A 23,371-nucleotide genomic window follows, 5' to 3' on the forward strand; every position below is an offset into this window, starting at 1 on the left:
TTCCCAAAGAGTTTGCAATCTAAATTTACATGTTGTACAACAAGTGAAGGTGACAAAAGAGTTGGGAGAGGATGGAATAGGGAAGGATAAGGGTAATAGCAATGAAGGTTGTTATGGGATTTTTCTCTTTTGGGGATGGTCCTTTTATTGTTATCAAGATAAAATTTAATGTTTTTATTAGATTTTTAAGCGTGCACTGAAATGTATTCAGAGGTTCAAATTTTATAAATAAACTATCTAAATGAATAAAAATGAATTTAATATAGAAAAATGGTTGGTTCCTACTGTCAAGCATGGCGGAGGCACTGCCTTTGTGAACACCACCTCTCTTCTAAATACGTTGGCAAGCTGTGCTTTATTGGAAACATTTGGGATAGTGCAATGTATGAAGAGATAGTAGCATACAAATTATCCCACTGGAAAAGTAGCTTCACACCTCAAAACAGGCTTTATAAAAAGCTTTCTGAAGGAAAGATCAAGCACTTAGCAACTTGGTGATCACGGCTACCTAATCTAAATCCAATAGAAGGACTTCAGAGTTAACTAAAGAAACCAGTGGCAAAGTAAATTATATCAAGAAATAACCTAAGATGCATTTTGTGAACACCTGGGAGGAACTATCTCCCATTTGCAAGAAATATACAGAATGGGTCCTGGGGGTGATTGGGGGCGAAGGGGTCTCTGGAGGGGGCGGTCAGGGGACAAGGAGCAGGGGAGGTTAGATATGGAGTGGGGTCTTGGGAGGGGTGGTTAGGAATGGGAGGTCTCTAAAGAGAGCAGTCAGGTGACAAGAAGCTGGGGGGGTTGGATGGGTCGGGGGTTCTGAGGCGTCAGTCAGAGGGCGGGAAGTGACTATTAACGGAAATGCTCGAGGCCAAAGCAAGTTCGATATAATGCGGTTTCACCTATAACACGGTAAGATTTTTTGGCTTCCGAGGACCACGTTATATCGGGGTAGAAGTGTTTTAATCTTTGTTGGGGGTGAAAAGGAAGGGGAGGGGCAAGAAGGAACATCTTGAAAGAATGTGCAGACCATGAAACAGCAACAAGATTGTGGGGCAGCACCTCTTTGAAGCTGTTCAGTGGTAGCATCGATCTTAACACCAGTTTATGTTGGCTCATTGCCCCTTAGTTGATATTTTTTGTTTATTCCAGTGGGATTAGACCCTCCTGGTACTGTGTGAAATAGGTTTTGACCCAAAGAAACTAACAACCATAGGTGCCAATTGCTCTACATTTTCAGACAGTTACTGGTGGTAATTATTAGAGCTGGCACATGGACAGAGGAGACCCAGCTGGCTTCTTCCCCCATTCACAAGCTGCCAGCAGTCAGATTGGTCCCCTGGTGCAGGCAAGGTCAGTGATGCAAAATGCACTTTACAGGCCATTGCAGCAATGCAGGGGACACACGCCACTTCCCCTCCAGCCCCCACACTGCACTGGGAAGAAGTGCACAGGTGGCTCTGTGGCTCCCATGGAGGGCTCCTTGGTTTGTGAATACTCCCCTGGGGGCTTATGCAGCTATTTTGGAGCAGTTTTGTGCCAGCTATACTGACAAAAGGAGCCACAAAGCAACCTGAACCTAGACCATCATTTCTTACAGGGTAAACAACACTGTAGAGAAGCACTTCCACTGGGATAGCTTTAATTACTTTAATGTCTTTAAGTGTGTAGAAGACAAAGTGGATGGTTTATCAATTAGACCTGAGAAAACTGAAGTTTTACAGAGACTTAACAATAGGTTTTTTAAAACTATAAATTAACAGGAATAGACAGAGAAGATAAGCTTGCCCACTGTCAAATCAAGAAAAATAGACTTCTTTTTAGAAGAAGTATTTTTTGAGAACAAACTAAACCTTTATAAGTTCTGGGGCTGCAAGAGAAAGTTAAAGTCCAGATCCTATGCTCAAAACTAAATTCAGTCTTTTAAAAGACTGAAATGTACTGGATCCTAGACATTCCTATAAATGCCCAGATAGAGTTGAAATCACTGTTGAGTAAATGTCACAAAGCATTATTTTAAATTTTACATTAAATAAGGTTCAAGAACTTGAGAATGAGTCTACTGAGAGAGACATCTTAAAAGAAAAGAAAAGCCCTAGTTCAATGACTAAACTCCTTAGTTTACATTTTACAAGTTAGATAATACACAGAATGGGATTTTTACACTTCACACTACAGTGTTCTAAATATACCACAGTTGCAGACCTTTATTGCGAACAATATGCAATGAATTTGGAACAGACTCAAATTCAGGAAGCAACAGGCCATAAATGTATTCTCAATAGTGAATATAAAGCCTTACAACAGCAACTGGCAGATGCTCACTGCTAAGCACCTACAACAAAAGAATACGCTTTAAAACTGGGAAGCATGAAACAACTTGTTGGAATGTAATTGGTGAGACAAAGAGTCTAAGGCCTGGTCTACACTGGGGGAGGGAGGGCGGAAATTGATCTAAGTTACGCAACTTCAGCTACGTGAATAACGTAGCTGAAGTCCATGTACTTAGATCTACTCACCACGGTGTCTTCACTGCGGTAAGTCGACTGCTGCCACTCCCCCGTCTACTCCGCCTGTGCCTCTCGCCCAGTGGAGTACCGGAGTCAATGGGAGAGCGCTGTCGGCCGATTTATCACGTCTAGACTAGACGCGATAAATCGACCCTCACTGGATCGATCACTGCCCACTGATCCGGCGGGTAGTATATAGACATACCCTAATTTAGGCTTAAAGTAATTTATCAAGGAAAGTGCAAATTTCAGTACAGAAACATTTCAGAAAAGGAAAGGAAAGTGATATAATGAACATAACTAGTGTTAGAAAAACTTATAATTTCCTCTATCTACTGGTTGTGAAAAATGTAAGGGTGCTTAGTAAGGAACACTTACTTGTACCCCCAAAATGTGGTTTATGTATTGCATTTCTTGAGATGGCATGTTGGAATGTCAGAGGGGAACACACAGCGACTGCAAGCCAGCAAGACTGAATGAATCTAACTGCCAAACAATGAACAGCCATCATGGAGGCATTTTCCTAAATGGCCAAGCTGGTCAATTGGGAAAAAACAGCCTAAGGTAGAAAGAAGACTTCACACCCAGGCCCTGTAACAAAGACCACTGAGTAATACTGAAATTCCGCTCAGGCATACATAGCATCTTTCAGAAAAGGCTGTTGCCCTGAGAAAAATGGGAACAGATGGATAGACACACGGAGACAAAGCCTGGCCCAGGAGATCCTTGACTTCCTAACAGAGTGTAAGAAAGATCTGTTCTTTTTCTGAAACTCTAGAAGGAAGCCCACCTAACTTAGCTTGAAGTGAAAGTGTGTGCGTGTAGGCTGTTAATTGTTTTGAAATAATGTTCTCTAATGCTTTGTTCCATTTGCTAATAAACATACTTGTTTTAAGAAGGTTGTTGGTTGCTGTATCACTGGTCACAGGACTCCAAAGAGAGGATCAAGCAGATGACTGAACCCGTCAGGTTTGTATGATGGTTAGTCTTTGACACAGATGGGAAGTTGTACCCAGATCCCAGTATAAGAATGGGAAAATTGTGAGATTTTAATCTCCTGATGGGTAAAGGCAAGAAGTCTAACACATGTGGGGGTGTACTCAGAGAAACCAGAAAAAGGACAGTGTCATAACTATAATTGTGCACTGTTGGATTTCTTGAACATTCCTCCGAATCATTAGATACTGGCCACCGTCAGAAAGAGAATACACATCTAGATGAACCAGTGGTCTGAGTCACTATGGCAATTTTTATTTTCATACAATGTTAAAAGAAATAAGTTAAACATCTAAACTAGTTTAAAGGTCTTAGAACAATGACATTTTTCACCTTCCAATAGAATGACAAGGCTGACTGACAAAAACTAAGGACTCTCATTTCCCCTCTTGTTAATTTACAAGCTACAACTGATGAATTTGAGGAGTCCCCAGAAAACAAACATGGCCCTTATGATTCTTAACTGTAAAACAATTCTATACAACTCACTCAGAGCTGTATTTCCCCTGAACCATCTTTCCATGCCCTACACATTCACCTTACTCTACCCAAAAAAGAAAAACAGGAAAAGGCTCAACTGTTAGAAAAGCCCGACAAAAATCTGAAAGAGCCTCCCCTCCCCCCCAAAAGGTAAGAGATCTGAAGCCTGCTCACAGGAGAATTTTATCTTAAGAGTTGTAAGTAGGGTCTGAATGAATGCTTCCCTAACCGCTAGCTGAGAGGGGGAGAGACTTTGTAAATACAGTTTGCTCCTGCTTTGCTTAGATATTCTGCACATAGAACGGTGACAAAGTAATCAATTTTGGCTGGTATTGGGTACAAATCACTTTAGTACTGAATGCAGGGGTAGTGAAATGTTGTTACCAAAATGTTGTAATTATTGTAGGAATACAAGGAAGCAGGACTGTGCTTAACCTGTCCCAAATGAGGGGGGTCACCTTCAGCTGAAAGGACCTCATTAAGCCAGGGGCTCGAATGCCAGAGCCCTGTGAAAGTAAGGGGAGGGAACAGGTGTCTCAACTAGGAAGCTGCACACCCTCACCAAGGGTCCTCCCTGGACTGGTTTAATCTGTTCCTCCCCACTGTTTAAAGAAAGAGGTAAATGGGCTTCATTGGGAGCTTCTTTGTTATTTTAAATGCTCAGTCGGAGGTAAAAATCAGTTGTGGTGGGACTGTGCTCTACCCAGAGCCGACAATCACTGAGAGCTGAAATCGCTTGAGATGAGGCAGTGTTTTTAACCAGCCTGCAAAGAGCTGAAAATCATTAAGAGACTGATGTGCAGAGGTCACAGCAGAGAGACAGGTGGCAGCAGAAGGTGATTGACAGTTGGCTGGCAAATGAGCAGCTGGTCAGGCAGCGAGCAGAATGAGCAGCTGGTGGGGCAGCCGGCGGAGAGGCGCAGCAAGCGGCTGGCAGAGCGGCCGGCGGAGAGGCGCAGCAAGTGGCTGGCGGGGCGGCCGGCGGAGAGGCGCAGCAAGCGGCTGGCGGGGCGGCCGGCGGAGAGGGCCCATGGAGCAAGTAAGGTGCCTCCTGACCTCCATTCAGGGTGAGAGGTGAACTCTGCAGATGCACCTCTGAACTCTGGGTCTGCACTAACCAAGGACAGCAACTGTGACTGGGGTGCAGAGAAGGGATGGGCACGTTAAAGGGATTTTTGGGTTGCCGGATTTAAGAACCTGAGGGGAAAAGGACACTGCCCAACTTACTTTGCTCATGGTTTATGTTTATAAATCCTGTTTGCTGTGTTTTCCCAAATTAACAATGAGTTACTTCTTTCCTTTTATTAAACTTTTCTTTTCTACATTCGACTCTGTGCTTGCAAGTGGGGAAATAATGATTCTCAGAGGCACCCAGGGTGTGTAATTTTCCCAGGTTACTGGGTGGGGGCTTGAGCCAGTTCTGTGTTGTATCAATGGAAAGGAACCCCTAGATATTGAACCCAGCCCTGGTTGCTGCTGGCTCTGCTTGGCAGAAGGGTTACTGAGTGATGCTTATTTTGTCCAAGTTCTGCTCCCATTTGGCTTAGGTGCATAAAAAGAACTGTTGCAGGGTTGAAAGCTAGAAGAAGCACAAGGGAAAACCTCAGTACAGGATACAAGGAAAAAAAGCAGCTCATAAAAGGGGCAGGGCTGTAGAGAATAGAACCCCCAGACTGGTAACGTTATTTTATCAGCCTTTACAGACAGATAGGCTGGATCCCCAGGTGATTAAGATTCCAGGTGGAGGTCAGAGAGCTTTTATGTTTAAGAATCAGAACACTGTCCCCAATGAGTCAGTAACTGAGACAGGGAATTACTATCACCCTCTATCCCTTCTTCCTGAGGTGGGCTCCTACAGGTGCTATAAACTAGGCATTGGCTCTGAGGAATGAAAGACCAAAGTGAAAAGTACAGGACTGGAGAACCAGTTCCTGTGACTGAACTGGAAGTAACGGCAGTGCTAGAAAGCAATTGATACAATCAGATCAAGTGGGTCTCTATAACAATAGTTAACCATGCTGACTCCAAATATGAAAGTCTTTATGGACTTTTTTTTAACCATTTCATGAACAGGATGGGTTGACTCACTTCCCCATGGACCATTTCTTAAATAAGTCAAGTAGAAACTAAAAAACCATTCATCGAAGAGGAACAAATGTTACTAGCCCTGCAGCAGAGAGGATGGATTGCCTTTAAAATTCTAGGCCTCCTATCTCCCAAGAGAAAAGAGAACACAATATATTGGGTATGGATGAGTGAGGAGAGCTATAGCAAATCTACCAGTAACAGTGGGAAATACCCAGGAATTGGTTTTAAAAATAAGACAAGTAGCCCTAAAAAGCTATTAGTTCAGGGAGAAGAGGAGGAATTCAGAACCTCCCGCTTCAAAATACCTCCAAGGAATAAGAACAAGAGGGATTCTTTCTCCGGCTGTTCCACTGCTGTTTTTCCATCTTAGAGAGAGCTTGGGTTTTTATAGACCACTTCTTGGATGGGGAATCTTTTGAAAGACCAAATCTGTAGTTACTTAAAAGTATATTCATTTAACCCTAATTTTCAAGAGCATTTAACATTATATGTTAAATATGTGGCACTTGCCAGATGGTTTTTACTTTAACTATTCAACAGCATGTGATGAGTTAACGTCAATAGAATATGATTCACTCAAGAGAAGATCAAAGCCAACTCTGTAAATAACTCACTGTTACTAACTAACTAAAGAAAACTAGAACAGAGAGGGCAGCCAACAAGTGGAGAAAGGAAACATCAGAGATGAGGATGCCCAAGAAAAGAGAAGGCAAGGTAGTAGGATGTCCCTGGGATCAGGTGCAGCAGCCAGAAGTAAAAAAGGAAGGTTAAGGATTAGATGCAGCAGGGAACAGGAAGCACAGTCACCATAACAAAGAGGAGAGTTAAGGATTGGATTTGTGTCTCATGCTGCCCCCAAAACAAAGGAAAAACACCAAGCCAGAGAGAGAAAAAAGGAAAGAAAAAGTGTAAGACACTTTTGATATGATCTGCAGCCCTCATGATATAGTCTCAAAAGAGAGAAGCTAAGTAAGTTCAGGCTAGGGACAGTACTTATTTAGGAGGCTTCCAAAGTTGTTTCAGGAAATAGTGTTGATGACATCCTCCCTCTGAGTCAGTACTATGCCAGTTCCACATCAAGTTGTTAAAGGATGCTGGGCAGATGTAGAGATCATCTTTTTGGTCAGACAAAGCTCAGGTGTTGACTACTCGTGGTCTTTCTACTTGGAACCCACTGACATTGCTTGCAATTCTTATTTGATATTATACCACACAACACCACCCACAGAGGGTGTTCAACCTTTCTCATTTGTTTGAAAAGCGTTACAGCAACACATCAAAGCGGAGAGATTTCTGGGTACAGTAACTCCTCACTTAAATTCGTCCCAGTTAACGTTGTTACATTTCTGATGAATTAGGGAACATGTTCGTTTAAAGTTGTGCAATGCTCCCTTATAACGTCGTTTGGCAGCCGCCTGCTTTGTCCACTGCTTGCAGGAAGAGCAGCCCATTGCAGCCCTGGAACCAGGGTAGGCCGGCAGCCCCCCATCAGCTCCCCGCTCCCCTAAGTTCCCTGTGCAGCAGCCACCAAGCAGGCTATCAATTGCCAGCAGTTCAGCTGTCCCTCCCCCCACTGCCATATGCTGCTCCTGCCCTCTGCCTTGGAGCTGCTCTCCAGAGCCTCCTGCTTGGAGGGGGCGGAGGGGTAATGTCAGGGTGTCCCCCTCCCCCCTGCTCCTGCCCTCCGCTTACCCCATCTCCATAGAGCGGGGGGACACCACGACAGGGCTCAGGATGGAGGGAGCTTCCTGGCAGCGGCTGCTGCGGTCTCAGCTTGCTGATTAACTTAACAAGGTAGTGTACTTAAGCGTGGTGTCAGCGTACTTAAAGGGAAAATGCACATCCCTGTCTCTGTCTGCCATGCTGTCTCCCCTCCCTCCATTTGTGCTGCCTTGTAGAGTGTGAGGCTACATTAACAATGAGTTAACCCTTGAGGGCTCCGCCAATTGCTAGTTCATCATTTAGCAGTAAGGCATTCCCTGGGAAATATCCCACCCTCTGACTCCACCACCTCAACCAAGCTTCACAATCATCATCGCTGTGTACAGTATTAAATTATTTGTTTAAAACTTATACTGTGTGTGTGTGTGTCATAAATATAAAGGGAAAGGTAACCACCTTTAAATCCCTCCTGGCCAGAGGAAAAACCCTTTCACCTGCAAAGAGTTAAGAAGCTAAGCTAACCTCACTGGCACCTGACCAAAATGACCAATGAGGAGACAAGATACTTTCAAAGCTGGAGCTGGGGGGTGGGGACAAAGGGTCTGTCTGGGTGATGCTTTTGCCGGGAACAGATCAGGAATGTAGCTCAGAACTCCTGTAAAAAGTTAGTAAGTAATCTAGCTAGAAACGTGTTAGATTTCCTTTTGTTTAATGGCTGGTAAAATAGGCTGTGCTGAATGGAATGTATATTCCTGTTTTTGTGTCTTTTTGTAACTTAAGGTTTTGCCTAGAGGGATTCTCTATGTTTTGAATCGGATTACCCTGTAAGGTATTTACCATCCTGATTTTACAGAGGTGATTCTTTTACCTTTTCTTTAATTAAAATTCTTCTTTTAAAAACCTGATTGATTTTTCATTGTTCTTAAGATCCAAGGGTTTGGGTCTGTGTTCACCTGTACAAATTGGTGAGGATTTTTATCAAGCCTTCCCCAGGAAAGGGGGTGTAGGGCTTGGGGGGATATTTTGGGGGAAGACATCTCCAAGTGAGCTCTTTCCCTGCTCTTTGTTTAACACGTTTGGTGGTGGCAGCATAGGGTCATGGACAAGGCAAAGTTTGTACCTTGAGGAAGTTTTTAACCTAAGCTGGTAAGAATAAGCTTAGGGGGTCTTTCATGTAGGTCCCCACATCTGTACCCTAGAGTTGAGAGTGGGGAAGGAACCTTGATAATGTGTGTGTGTAGTCTTTTGTCTGGCAAAACAAATTTCCCTGGAACCTAACCCCCGCTATTTATATTAATTCTTATGGGGAAATTGGATTCACTCAACATCATTTCGCTTAGAGTCGCATTTTTCAGGAACATAATTACAACTTTAAGTGAGGAGTTACCGTACATCTTTCCCAGAATATTCTCTGTTGTGATGCCCCTGCACTTCGGAGCAGAAGTACAAAAGGGGCGTGCATATTTGTCAAGCCAAAGAGATGTCTGGGAAAAGCAACAAACCTTTGATTTCTCTCTTATTCTTTCTCCTCCTCAGATTTTATTTCACACAGACAGAAAAACTCTTAATTGAATAGCAGTAACCTATACTCCAGTAGAATGATAATCTCTTTTCCCCACTTAGTAACTTTCTCCCCATATAACATTACACATTTGACCAAACTGAAATTTTAAATGTTTCCTTTTAAAGTTTCTACCTATTGTTGCTTGCTGATATTGATTGCTGTACAGATTTTTTCCATATTTTTACTGTTATGTTTCTAAATATATGTATTACACACAAACACACAAATCTTTATGAAAACACAAAACTATCATCATAAAACTATTTTCAATCAAACATTAGGTTTTAGAAAAATACTCTCCAGAAATCAGAACTCCCTTCTATCCTGGGACATCACAGAACAAATTATTCTGTGGTTCAGAATGAAAGCTCAACCTCGCCCCCACCGGCATGGTGGCCTTGAAAAATAAAGTATGCTACTTACTCATTATTGTTAATATTTATTGAAAACCCAACTGTAATGGGTTCCTCCTGGGGTGCCACTTGGAACTGAGGTACCACTGAGCCTTCCTGACTCACCAGCCTGGGCTCCCTTTCACATAGTGGTGCTGTGATAAGTTGTCAAGTTCTCCAAGCTTGCTCTTTCACCAGAATTCACACAGATAGGGACACACCCCACTGCAGCTTCACACACAGATGCTGACATCAGTTCCGCATGGGAAGGCTCAGCTAAGGCACCTCCCAGTTGCTAAGGCACGCACCCCCTCTGGAGTGTAAACCCCAAATTATACAGTCTTGCACTGCACAGGGAACTGTACAGCATAAGCTCATAAAATTTGCCCCCACCCTCCATGTGGAGGAAGATATGCAACAGCTTTCTGCCCCAAGTATGAGTTCTATACTGGTTTTAGACAAAACAAAAACAAGTTTATTAGCTACTAAAGGATAGATTGTAAGTGATTATAAGTGATAGCTAAGAGATCAAAGCAATAAATAGTAAATAAACAAAACCACAAACTGAGCTTAATAAACTAAATAGGTAGGATATGAATTAGCAAATGCTCACCCTGAGTGATATACAGGCTAGCAGATTCTTAAGGCACAAGCTGCCCTGGCTTTCCCAAGTTTTCATACACTAAAAATACGCTAAAAATCCCTCTACCCTGGGATCAGCACTTCCCAGAGTTCAGTCCTTGCCCCTCAGGTGTTTCCAGATACGTTGTTGTAGGGAGAATGAGGTCCCATCATGATGTCATTGTCCCCCTTTTATATCTTCTTCCCACTTGCTGGAAAGCTCTTTCGCTGTGACCTGGGTCAAACAGTTCCCACTGTGTAGTGCTATCTATGAGAGGTTTCTATTGTACACAGTTCCTGGGACAATTCTTGTTTTTGTGTGCATTTCCTCAACAAACCATTAACACTATTTGGCCTTTTTACTGTTGTACCTGAAAGGCTGCTTGTGGGTGTTTTCAATCTCACAACATGTTTCACTAACACATACACAGCCAAACTTCCTAACTTCACAAACTCTGATAGCACATATAATCCAACAAGATATTAATGTCTAGCAGATCAAGACTTTTAGAATGATACCTCACAAGGCATACTTTGTACAAAACATATCCTAATAACATGACAGTGATGAATACTGGGGTGCCAGGGTGTCACACCAACTTCTGGTAATTAAATTATTTTATCTGACAGTCTTTCTTCAGATTTTGGAAAAATCCTAGGACATAGTGGGCACTACTTTAAAAATAAAATTATGATGTGTTGCTCTATTTCAACATAAAACAACTTGATTTTTTTTCTTTATCGTTGCCTCAAAATATATTAAAATAAATATATAAAAAATATATAATATATCTATTTATATAAACATGGTCATTACAATTTATCATCATCATGAAATTGACTAAACCTGAAATAAATTAAAAGGAAGAAATTATATTCCTGCATTGCTAGCACAGATCAAATATAATCATTCCTCAAATAGTCTGCATATAAGAAGCTCACCACAAAATATCTACTCTACGAAAACATCTTTTGCTCTAGCATCAGTGAAATACAAAAATACCGTGCAATTTTCCTTACAATGGAAAAATACATTGCAAATAATAATTAATCTTTTTAGTTTAAATTAATTGCTATATATGCATCTTTCACAAATTTCTCACAGTAATGGTGTTATAAAACACACAGCACTTCAGACTGGTGACTGCTAATAAAGTACGTAACATTGTAGTTAATTTTAAGTTTCCAAGCAAAGAGGGAAAAAAATCTAATCAAAGTACTTTTCCTTTTTTGTTCATTCAAGAGTTCATTATATAACATTAGTTCTGATATATATTCATCAGTTAATGTGCCAGGTACTGTCATAATAGAAGTTTTAAACAACAGTGCAGTACTTTGAATCTATTCACATGATTTCAGCATCCTGCAACTTTTACTTTGATCAAACAGACATATGTTTCATAAAATCATGAAATTCAAATCAAGCCCAAATATTACACTTAAACAGAAAATATGTTCCTACTGCATAAATATGTGTAACATTATAAATGCACTTAATCTTAAACCAGCCCACGTAGTTATGATTATGATAGTTAGAAAGGATTACAGGTAACTAATGTAACAAACATATCCTTAGTACAAGTCTCAAGGAAACGTCTCTGGTTTTTGTTCTAAATGTGTTGTGTTTTCTAGTTCACGTTTCATTCACACCACCGAAGAAATGGTTACTTACTGTAATTGTTGTTCTTCAAGATGTGACTCAGTCATGTATTCCATTTAGGTGTGTGAACACCCAGCATACCACAGCCAGAGAATTTTGCTTGTAGAGAGGCAGCGGTCGCGTCTTGTAGTCAGAGCCCCTCCCCTGATGCCACCCTGACCCCCATCAGTTCCTTCACACCAAATGCCGAGAGACTAGACTCCAATGTACAGGGAACAGAGGGTCGGTCATGGAATACAAGCCTACATCACATCTCAAAGAACCACTGTTACAGAAAGTAACCATTCCTTCGTCTTTGAGTAGATGCAACTGTGTATTCCATTTAGGTGACTCACAAGCACTATTCACAGGAGGCGAGCCGAGGCTCAGAATCTATTTAACAAGGACTTCAGGACCACCTTCCCAAAGTCTGCGTCTGCTCTGGATGCTGCAGTAATGGCGTAATTGTTCGTAAAAGTATGTATCAATGACTATGTGGCAGCCCTGCAAATATTCAGAATTGAGATGTCACTTAAGAACGCTATTGTAGCTTGCACTCTCATAGAATGAGCTCGCACACATACAGGGATAGTCAAAGCTGTTTCGTATGCAATCTTGATGTAGGATTATCCTCGTAGAGATAGTCTGTGATTAGACTACTGTGCCTTCATATGGTCTGCACAAACACAACACAAACAGGTGAGGCGAAGCCCAAAAGGGTTTAGTTCTCTCCAGGTAAAAGACCAGACACTGTCTGACATCTAATGCATGAAGACACTGCTCCTCCAGAAATGAGGGCAGTTCAGGAACAAATACAAACAAGTATGCCACAAGACCACTTTAGACACAAATTTCAGGTGCAGCCGCAACATCACTGTCTTTGGAGAATTGAATGTAAGGAGACACTGCAATCAAAGCCTGCAACTCCACACTCTTCTCACAGACGTGATCATCACAAGGAATGCAGGTTTTTTGACATAAGAGAGGAAAGGCACAGGATGCCAGAGGCTCAAACACAGGTCCCACCAGATCTGACAAGACCATATTAATGTCCCACAAGGGAACCAGTTCCCACACTGGTGGATGGAGATGAAGGATTCTTTTTAAGAATCTCACCACCATGGCACTGGAAAACACTGATCTTCCATGAATGGGTCGATGAAAAGGTGATATCGCCACTAGATGCATCCTCAATTAGCTAAACATAAGGCCCAACTACTGAGGATGCAGCAAACGCTCCAAGAGGTCTTGGATACTTGAATTCAACAGGCCAATGACCACATTGAAAAACACTTCCACTTTGCTGAGTAGGCCATCCTGGCAGAGGGCTTTCTACTCCTGAATAGGACTTGTCAAACAGCCACCAAACATTGCTCTTCCTCCTCATTCAACCATGGAGAAGCTGCACTGTGAGATGCAGGGAGCTGAGTGTGGGATACAAAGTGCAACTTTGAGAGCAGGTCAGGATGGAGAGGAAGGGATATGGAAGGCTGAATCAACAACGCAAGAAACTCAGAAAACCAACACTGCCTCAGCCATGCTAACACTATTTTTTTTATTCTGACATCAGGAATCATAACTTTCAAAAACCAGTAGGAGAACACTTCAACCTCTCTGGTCACTCAGTAACAGACTTAAAGGTTGCAATTTTGCAACAGAAAAGCTTCAAGAACGGACTCCAACAAGAAACTGCTGAACTAGAATTAATTTGCAAACTAGATACCATTAACCTGGCCTTGAATAGAGAATGGGAGAGGCTGGGTCATTACACAAATTGAATCTATCTCCCCATGTTAAGTATTCTCACACCGTCTTGTCAACTGTCTGAAATGAGCCATTTTGATTATCACTACAAAAGTTTTTTTTTCTCCTGCTGATAATAGCTCATCTTAATTAATTAGCCTCTTAGAGTTGGTATGGCAACTTCCACCTTTTCATGTTCTCTGTATATATATATATATATATATATATATATCTTCTTACTACATGTTCCATTCTATGCATCTGATGAAGTGGGTTGTAGCCCATGAAAGCTTATGTTCAAATAAACTTGTTAGTCTCTAAGGTGCCACAAGTACTCCTGTTCTTTTTGCAGATACAGACTAACACGGCTACTACTCTGAAACAAATTCTTAGAGTAAGCCCTGTCTTTGGCTTGTTGTTATTCTTGGTAGCCCACCACTGTACACAAAGGAGTTTATGTTATCCTAAAAACACACACACTCAAGGCTAAACTGTGCCTTCTACATCTATATAACTCTATTCAAGTTAAAGGCAACAGTATTAATACAGTCATGCTCATCTTTTAGGCCAAAAGCTAATCATTCCTTTCCTTTTCCATGTGTGACAGGGTGTACCAGGCCTTTGTGGCCACTTGCTGGAGGCCCTGTAATCCTACCTCAGCCCATCCCAGGAAAGGAGCAGTAAAGGTGGGTCTTCCAGGCCTGCTTAGAGAGGTGGCATAGAAGCAGCCAATCAGAGCCCAGCAGGCTCAGATTTAAAAAAACTTGCTGGATCTGAGCCGTGCAGTTCCTGGCTGGGACTAGATGGAAAGGAAGGGGGGTCTGTTGTGGCCAAAGGAGCTTAACGGGCTGCCTTTACTGGGCCTGGGAGAGAGGCTTGAGAACTGTAACCTTAAGTAAATGGTGAAAGGAAAGGGACGAGGTGGGAAGAAGCTCGGGGAAAACAGCAGCAACCAGTCAAAGAAAGCAGTACGTGGCTGCTGTTCATAGGGTCCCTGGATTGGGACCCGGAATAGTGGGCAGGCCTGGGTTCACCCATCGGCCATTGGGAAAATGGCCTAAGCCCCAAGCAAAGGGTTGGATTAAAAAGGGCCCAGGCATTGGGCTGAAAACCTTGGTGAGGGCAGATAGTTCTGTTGGACTTTTGCTATCCTGGAAGAGTTAATCCATATTGATGGTGTAACTTGGCCAGAGGGTTGAGCAACTGAAGACTTGCCTACTGAGGCTGGCAACCTGCAGCAGGCATCAGGAGCAGAAAAAAAAGATTGCAACACCACACTCAGCGATAGGAGTCACTCAGGAGATGAGTGCCTCCCATGACACCATGTTACTGACTTTTTATTTATTCCTTTTCATTGTATTACTGAGCCCCCATTTTTGAATTTTCAGCAAATGTGACCATTTCATTTGTAGTCCCAAAGTAGATTAAAAATTATTTTAAGAGATGTTTGTTTTTCTTTTTTCCCCTGTCAAGTTTACAGGGTGGAGTTAAGGTTGTTTGAATGCCTTAATTGTACATTTCCTTACTGTTTATTTTATTGTTTGTAACATTCTTTAATTTTGTCTTTGAATTTTTATTTAGGTTAACAAAACTTAAAACTATAAAAGTCTTTAATGTACATATTTTGACTGAGCAACATGAATTTCAACAAAATTAATAAGAAAAGTCTGAAACTGTTAATTAAAATTGTTTAACCACTGTGCTCTATACACACACTTCATGTTAGTTCCTTTTTTTCTTTTCTTTTCTTTTTTTTTTAATTTTGTTAATTTGTCATCAGTGCTGGGTCACTCCAGAACCCTGCTGTAGTAGGAAGACTTCTCTAAGAGACTAGAAGCTTCTCCATAATCTAGACACCAATGGTGATTTTAAGAATAACACACTGTCACACTCATGCTGAGATCAATGTTATCTCTGCAGTGCACCCACATCTTCATGTTTTAAAAATATTCTTGAATATAAGTCTTCATCATAACAATTAAAGGTGATATGATCATATATATGCCAACCAATTAACATATCTGAATTAACCATAATTTGATCCTGAGCTGTATTTCCAAACTATCTGCAGATGATCAGTTTCCACCTAATTTCAAATGTACTACTTGCACAGAAGTGAACTGTATATAAAAAACGGTACTATTTATGCATTGTATGCAGAAACCTACATAATGCATCAGAACACATGTGGGTACAATCATCCATGAAAGACAGCAAAATGTTTATACTGTGCAAGTTTCATACAGCTGTGCTCTGCCACTCCCAAGCAATTACTCAAGAGAATGCACTCTTGCACTTTGATTTTACACAGAAAGTCTAACTCACAGTCCTCAAAATGAATGCCAACCTTGGCCACATTATGTGGAACAAACAGAGATTCAAAGCCAGTACGTTGCAAGGAAATGATTACAGCTCAACAACCTGCATTACAACTGAACTTAGAAATGTAAAGAGGGGGAAAGTAGTTTTAAAACAGGGGCATTAGAACAGCAAATCACTATATTTCAATCTTTTTCCTAAGTGGTTAAAGAACTATGCAGCAACTCCAAAATTCTTTTTATATGTACACCTGGGAAGAATACTGAATCCTGTTACTTTCCTCAGCGCTACCCTGATGTGGTTTAGACCAGATGTTTAAATGTTACAGTATGCACATTTTCTTCTCTTCTTCCCAGGCAAAAGCAAAATAAGAGGAATATTTGACTTCACTCCACAAGAGACCTATTTAATAGTTTGGCGGTTATGTAAGTAAAGGTAGCTTGGCTAAGTCAATGTTGACGACATACAGAACGACATGATCCTAATGAGTTGGAAAATATTGGCTCTCATGAGATTCAACCAGATGCTACTGCGCTGAGAAAGCTACTGTATTATTGAATTTCATTTTTATGAGGTAAAATTTATTATTCAACCATTAAGTATCCCACATGAAATCTTGCATAAAATAGTTTTACAGTTACTTTCTGGAAAGTAGATTTTATTTTAACTTTAAGACATCATTTACATGAGGGATTCCAATGCCTATTTGATCGCCTTCAGAGAAATTTAAGGTCTGCAAGCAATTTTCCCAAATATGCCAGATTAATGGACCTGGACTGTCAACAAAATAATGAACTACCTGAATAGGACAAGGAAAAAGTGGTAGCAAGTTCCAGTTTTCCAGAGCAAAGTAAAGCCATATGTGCCTGTGTATGTGTTTTCTTGGCAGGCTGATAAGCTTAGAAAACTAAGTGGTTTAGGTACACACTAACAGAAAAAATATGTAACAATAACTCCAAAGGATTAATAATATTACAGTTCTTTAAAGAAATTACTGCTTTGCAATGTTTCACTATTTGCATGTTTATAATCGAGAGTGATAATAAATAACATTTTCTTGTCTGAATTTACTGTAATGACCAATACTCACTGTACATATGCAGAGAACATGAACATTTCAGACCCAAATTTCCTATCCCATTGAAAAGTCATGAATTATAAAATATGCCTGCCACGTTGTTGGGATAGTATGTTAACTAAAATGTGTATTTAGTATACTACTACTAATGCTTACATATTGTAACAGAAAATATTTTGGAAAAAACATGAGGCAGCACTAATCTAAAGAAAAGAGCATGAGGTTGAGACACCTTATTTCTAATTCCTTTTATCAGTTTTAAATTTATTGCCGTTCCAATTTCATTACATGTCCCCCTTGTTCTCAATTTATGAAAAATAGTAAATATATTGTACCTCAAGGGGGTGTTTGACCATGTAACTTAGAACGATGCGCAGCGTCCAGAGTGCCTTCATCCTTTACCCCGGGTTGACTATGCAGAGGACCTGGAACAAGACTTTACATCATGGGAAGTAGAGGCCAGACTTACGAAGACCAAAAAAAACAGCCCCAGGAAAAGATGGCATTCACTACAACTTTCTGAAAAAACGAGACCCTGGTTGCCTGCTACTAACTGCCATTTTCAACAAATGCAAACAGTTCCGCCGTACTCTCAGTTCCTGGAAGAAATCTATGATGGTGCTCGTCTACAAGAAAGGGAAGCAAGACAACCCCAACACTCGGAGACACATCTCTCTGTTCCACCATGTACAAACTGTACGCCAGCTGCCTTGCGGCTAGGATCACAGACTGGTCGGAGGAGCCATCAGATCCATCCAGAAAGGCTTCATGTCATGCAAAGGCTGCTATGAACACAACTTTGTCCTTCAGATTGCCATCCACATGGCCAGGAGGGCATGGAGGAAATGTGCCATAGCATGGCTCGACCTGGCCAATGCTTTTGGATCGATGCCCCACCAGAACATTTTCAACATACTGTGAGAGTTCAGGATGTCTGAAAACTTTCTCCAACTGGTCCGGAAACTGTATGAAGGCTGCACCACCACCATCCGCTCCATGGAAGGAGAGATGCCCAAAATTCCTATCCATAGCAGCATGAAGCAAGGCTGTCCTGTGAGCCCCATCGTTTTCAACTTAGCCATAGAGCTGTTCTTTTGGGCCATCTCCAGTGGTCTATTCAGTTTCCATCTATATGACAACAGAGTGAATATCCTGGCTTACGCAGGCGATATGGTTCTGATCTCAGACAACCCCGAGAGTCTCCAGCAAATGCTTGACATCGCCAGCCAGGCTGCCAGCAGGATGGGACTCTGCTTCATTGCCAGGAAGTGTGCATCCCTGCATATCGATGGCAGTAGAAGGGATTTGGCCCAGACAATGTCATCCCAGATCCAGGGCGAACCCATGATCTTCCTCGAGGATGGACAAGCGTACCAACATCTCGGCACGCCAATCGGTTTCTGGTTCCAGCAGACACCTGAGGATACCATCGTGGAGATCCTACAAGATGTGGCCAGGATCAACTCCTCCCTACTGGCACCGTGGCAGAAGATCAACGCCTTGAACACCTTCCTAATCCCCTGTATCTCATTCGTCCTGAGGGGATCTGCCATGGTGAAGGTACCTCTTAACAAGGCAGACAACACCATCAGACATCTGGTGAAGAAATGGATGTTTCTTCCCCAGAGGGCCAGCAATGAACTGGTGTACATGTCGCACAGACAAGGCCGAGCCAATGTCCCTCGAATAGGTGATCTGTGCAACGTTGCTGTGATCACTCGTGCCTTCTGACGTGCCCGGACGCCATGGTGAGGAACATCGCGGAGAGTGCCCTGCAGGATGCCATCAAGAAGCGAATCATCAGGACCCCCTCCAACCACCTACCTGAGCAGCTTGCTGGAAGGTGAATTTGGAAGAGAGGGGGGAGACTTTGTTTTGCTCTGGACTTGTGCCCGCAATGCTACGCGACGACTAGAGAAGTGTATCAGCTGCCACTGGATGTGGTGTGAGGAACAGGAGCTGGGAGTCCTGGTGCCACAGGTGAAGAACACGGAGTGCACCATCATCACTCCAAGAGCCAGAACCAAGCTGGAGAGGACCCTAAAGGATGCCATCCACTGCCAATACATGGAAAACCTGAAGCAGAAGCCAGACCAGGACCAGGTCTTCAAAGTGACGTGCAAGTGGGACACCAGCAACCACTTCTTCCCCAGGGGCAGCTTCACCTGGTTTGCCGACTGGAGGTTCATCCACAGGGCCCAACTCAACTGCATCCCGCTGAATGGAGCCGTCTGCCACGGGAATCAGAACAAGTGATGCAGGAGATGTGGCTATGCCAATGTCACGTCCTGTGTAGCTGCAAGCCCCATTCGAGAGCTTGGCAGTTGCAACACAACACCATCCAAGATCGCCTGGCCAGAGCCAACCTTCCCCACGGGTAGCGGGATGTCGTAAACTCTGCCATCCCCGGAACCGACAGCTAACTGCAACTGGACATCGTCATCACCAACGAGGACCAGAAGAAGATCATCATGGTGGACGTCACAGTGCCCTTTGAGAACAGGACCCCGGCCTTCCACGATTCCCGAGCTTGAAAGGTAGAGAAATACACCCCTCTGGCTGAAACTTTGAGAGCTAAGGGCTACCAGGTTCAGACACACGCACTGATCGTCGGAGCCTTGGGCGCATGGGACCACAGTAATGAGCCAATGCTGAGAGAATGCGGAATCGGTCAACGCTATGCTCGGCTGATGTGGCAACTCATGGTATCAGATGCCATCACGTGGTCAGGGGACATCTACATAGAACACATCACCGGACATTGGCAATACCAGGAGGGATGAGCTGGAGTGCCAATGAGAAGCACAGTCAGGAAAGTAACTGAAATACTTTCCTCATGGACTGTATTTTCTAAATGGACAACCTACCTAATTCTCAATTACTGAGGCACAATCTCTACTCGTTATATTTTGCTTTCCACAACCAAATCTCTGTACAACTTTTCATGAGTGATGTACCAGAGTATTTGGATTCTAATATCTAAACTATATTGTTAAATCTATTCACCTAAATTTGGATTATTGCTGATTATGTACTCTATGTATTGTACGACTTTTAAAAACAAACTTTGTATTTGTGGATAATCTAAGCATTATACCCAGAATGCAGACACTCTCTTTTCTCAACCTATGTATTATATTTTTTTAACATTAGTTTTAATAAAATTTTTAAATCTGTTCTTATCAGCTAGGTGCTCAAAAAGCAAATAAACGGGTCAAAGGGTATCAGTATTGAAGGGGAAATTCAGAAGAGTGATAGACCTAATTAGTTAGTGGACTGGGGCACTCAACTACTGTGTTCTGTTGTTTTACTACCAGAATTGCAATTTCTTCCACTGTGGGTACCATGCGTGCATTTTTATGTTTTTTGAATAAATATGCTTACAAAATAAATCCACAATCTTTTGTGTTTCATTTCATACATTTTTTTTTTTAATTTCCTCCAAGAAAAAAATAACCTTGAATTTTTTTCAGATTGGGGCAAAATCACAACTTGGATTTCCCCTAAAATATTCTCTGCGGTGAAGACAGATGCAAATAAATCATTTAACTCCTCTGTCCCTATTCTCAAATTGCTCTCCTTACTCCCTGGGAAAAGACTGGATCCTTTGAATTTCACAGGCTTCCAATATACTTAAGTAATTTCTTCTTATTTTGTTTTTACCCCTTTGGCTATTTATCCTCTTCAAATTCCTTAGGCCTCTGAATTCCCACCTTACATTTTACCTACTATAGTTTATTCTATTTTCTCTTGGTTTGGATTGCCATTTTCTGAAACCTATATCTGTTTGGCTTGAAGAACCTTTCGAACTTTGCCATTTAACCATGCTAGAGTTTTGGATTTTTTGCAAGTGTCATAATGGACTACTTGTATTGCTTTATACCTTTTTCAAAGAAATGGACATCAGCAGCACTGTTTTGTAGCACAGACTAAGACAACTGCCTCACCAGGCAGTTGCTTTTAGAGATGGAGCTCACGTCCATGCTCTCTCTGCTGGTGCCCTTCTAGACACTGCTCTAAATCCTCAGCTGCCAGCATATAATCTTGGATGACACACAAGTTTTGAAAAAGATACCCACCATGGAGTCAACATACAATTGTACATAAATCACTGACCTTGTATGCTGTACTAGGGAAAAAGAGGAAATAAAACTGTTTTTTTCCCTTCTCTGGCCAAAATAAATACATTTGTTCATGGGGAAAAATAGATGGAAAAAGAAGCCAGGCTTTTTCAGAGAGTTTGAACCAATGCATTGAAGAAAGTGTTCATCCTTAGTAAAACCATTACTCATAATTTTGCCACGGTCACTGAGTACTTGGATTTAAGTAAACTTGAATAAGGTAACCTGAATTGTCTATGGACTAAACGAGGCCCGGATTCAGCCAAACACTTAAGTACATGCTTATTTTGAAGCATGTATATAGCTTTGTAAAGATGGATAATAAGCATGTGCTCAAGAGTACTGCAGAATCAGTCCTTAATTTGCATAAACAACTTTTTTTCTGAAAACCCTCCATGTTTTGCATTATGAATCCATGTAGCCAGCTCTTTTATTTCTTCCACCTCTTGGATTTGCATCATTGTAGCTAGTTCAGAATAGTCAAGGAAACAGTTATTGATGAAACTGGCTTAGATGAGGAACACTTGCGGCCCTTTTGAACAAATTGACATCTGCATTCTACAAAATGTCCTTGATGAATAAAGCCCTTAAACCTACTGCTTTGCATTTCATTCAACAATTTCACTTCTGAATGATCTTAAGTTACTACATTACACAGTATAAGGCAGAAAGGCTGAATGTCTCAAATGATGAAGGAAGTATGGAAAAATTATCCTGTATGGCAATATTAAATGCATCCAGAAACTGGTGCCAGGGAGAGAAGCTTGGTGGCTTAGCTTACTTCCTGCTATAAATACCATATGCACACAAAAACATTCTGTCATTTAACTACAGTATGCTAAACCTGGATTTAAAAGTAGTTGTATGGGCATTCATTTGCTACTAGCAGTGCTCTATATTACCGTAGAGATCTTAATCTACCATACTTCTCAGAAATATTATGTCTTTACCTAAAGTTTGGAAGACTTCATTCAGCAAAACTTCATTTACCACTGCAGAACTGACATTTCCAACATGATGAGACCAGCTCTGATAAATAGTTCGTAGCAGAAGGGTCTGGGCTCTAGTTGCTTGAACTGTCAGATTTGGAAGTTCAAATATGCACTCTGTTAGGGGAACATGAGATCGCTTGGTCCTGTTTTAAAAATTGAAAAACAAAATAGAAAGTGATTAATTTAGTGCATAGCGCTGGCAAATATACCAAAAAACTGTAATCATGAGAGCTGAGGCTGCAAGCAGCTAGCTTTTAAGGCTTGAATTGCACTTTATTGGTGGTATTTCATAATTTACAAAAAAATCACTAGATTACAAATATGATTAGATATCGAAAGAAATTTCTTTTCTCGTTATCTGCCTAAAAAAACAAATATGTCATACACTATTAGAAAGAATAACTGACTTTTCCTGCCTTCATCCTGATTATCTCAAAATTTTAAAATGTTTAAATTAAAAACAAAACAAAAAAACAAACAAACTTGTCATACTGATGCGTTCCCACCAGAATAGTACTTGGTGTTTTCACTCTTGTAAATCAAAGCATCGGGCACATATACAGCAACCACATTGTGTGCATAAAATACAGAACAAACAACAGGAAAATTAATTATAGGGTTATAGCCCATTGGCGAGTGCTGGTGATGACAAACCACAAGAGCAAAGCTCAAATAGTTAATCTAATCCCCAGAACTCCTCAATGATATTATTGCTCCATAATTCAAATATTCTGGAGAGATTTTTAATATAAAATATGAATCAAGGCACATGCTCCCGCTGTGCTCCAACTAATGCTGCCTTCACCTTTTCCTTCTCCCACAGCTGCTACTGTTACCATCTTCCAACCTCAGATGCCCCAAACTGCTACTACAGATCTTCCCCTAAGTTCTCCCCACTTCCATTGTTGATCCTTGTTCACTGTCCATCCTCTTTCTATCAGTACTGCTTTTCCAGCTACCCCTATCTTGCCCTACTTCTGAACCTTTCCCCTAACCAACCCACTAGATCTAGCTGTTCTATTTTCTATCTATATATTTGTGACCCACTACTAGAGTATCTGAACATTTGCCAAATATTTATGGATTTAGCCTCATAAAACCCGACAGTCATTTTTCTGATCTTAACTACATCTAAAGGTAGTAAAAGGGATATAAATTATGTA

The 23,371-nt window shown here is 41.5% G+C and overlaps 1 protein-coding gene across 21 annotated transcripts in view; it reads right to left on the reverse strand.

Annotated features, from left to right (window-relative positions):
- The window catches only part of VPS13B (vacuolar protein sorting 13 homolog B), a 914,031-nt gene that overhangs the window by 652,683 nt on the left and 237,977 nt on the right, over positions 1-23,371 (reverse strand). For all 21 annotated transcript variants that reach the window (XM_037892217.2, XM_037892214.2, XM_027818377.3 and 18 more), the window contains exon 17: positions 22,167-22,351. In XM_037892217.2, coding sequence (XP_037748145.1) covers positions 22,167-22,351 — 185 coding nt within the window. The remainder of the gene's footprint in view (positions 1-22,166; positions 22,352-23,371) is intronic.

This window comes from Chelonia mydas, chromosome 2, assembly GCF_015237465.2.
Source record: "Chelonia mydas isolate rCheMyd1 chromosome 2, rCheMyd1.pri.v2, whole genome shotgun sequence".
Taxonomy (NCBI): Eukaryota; Metazoa; Chordata; order Testudines; family Cheloniidae; genus Chelonia; species Chelonia mydas.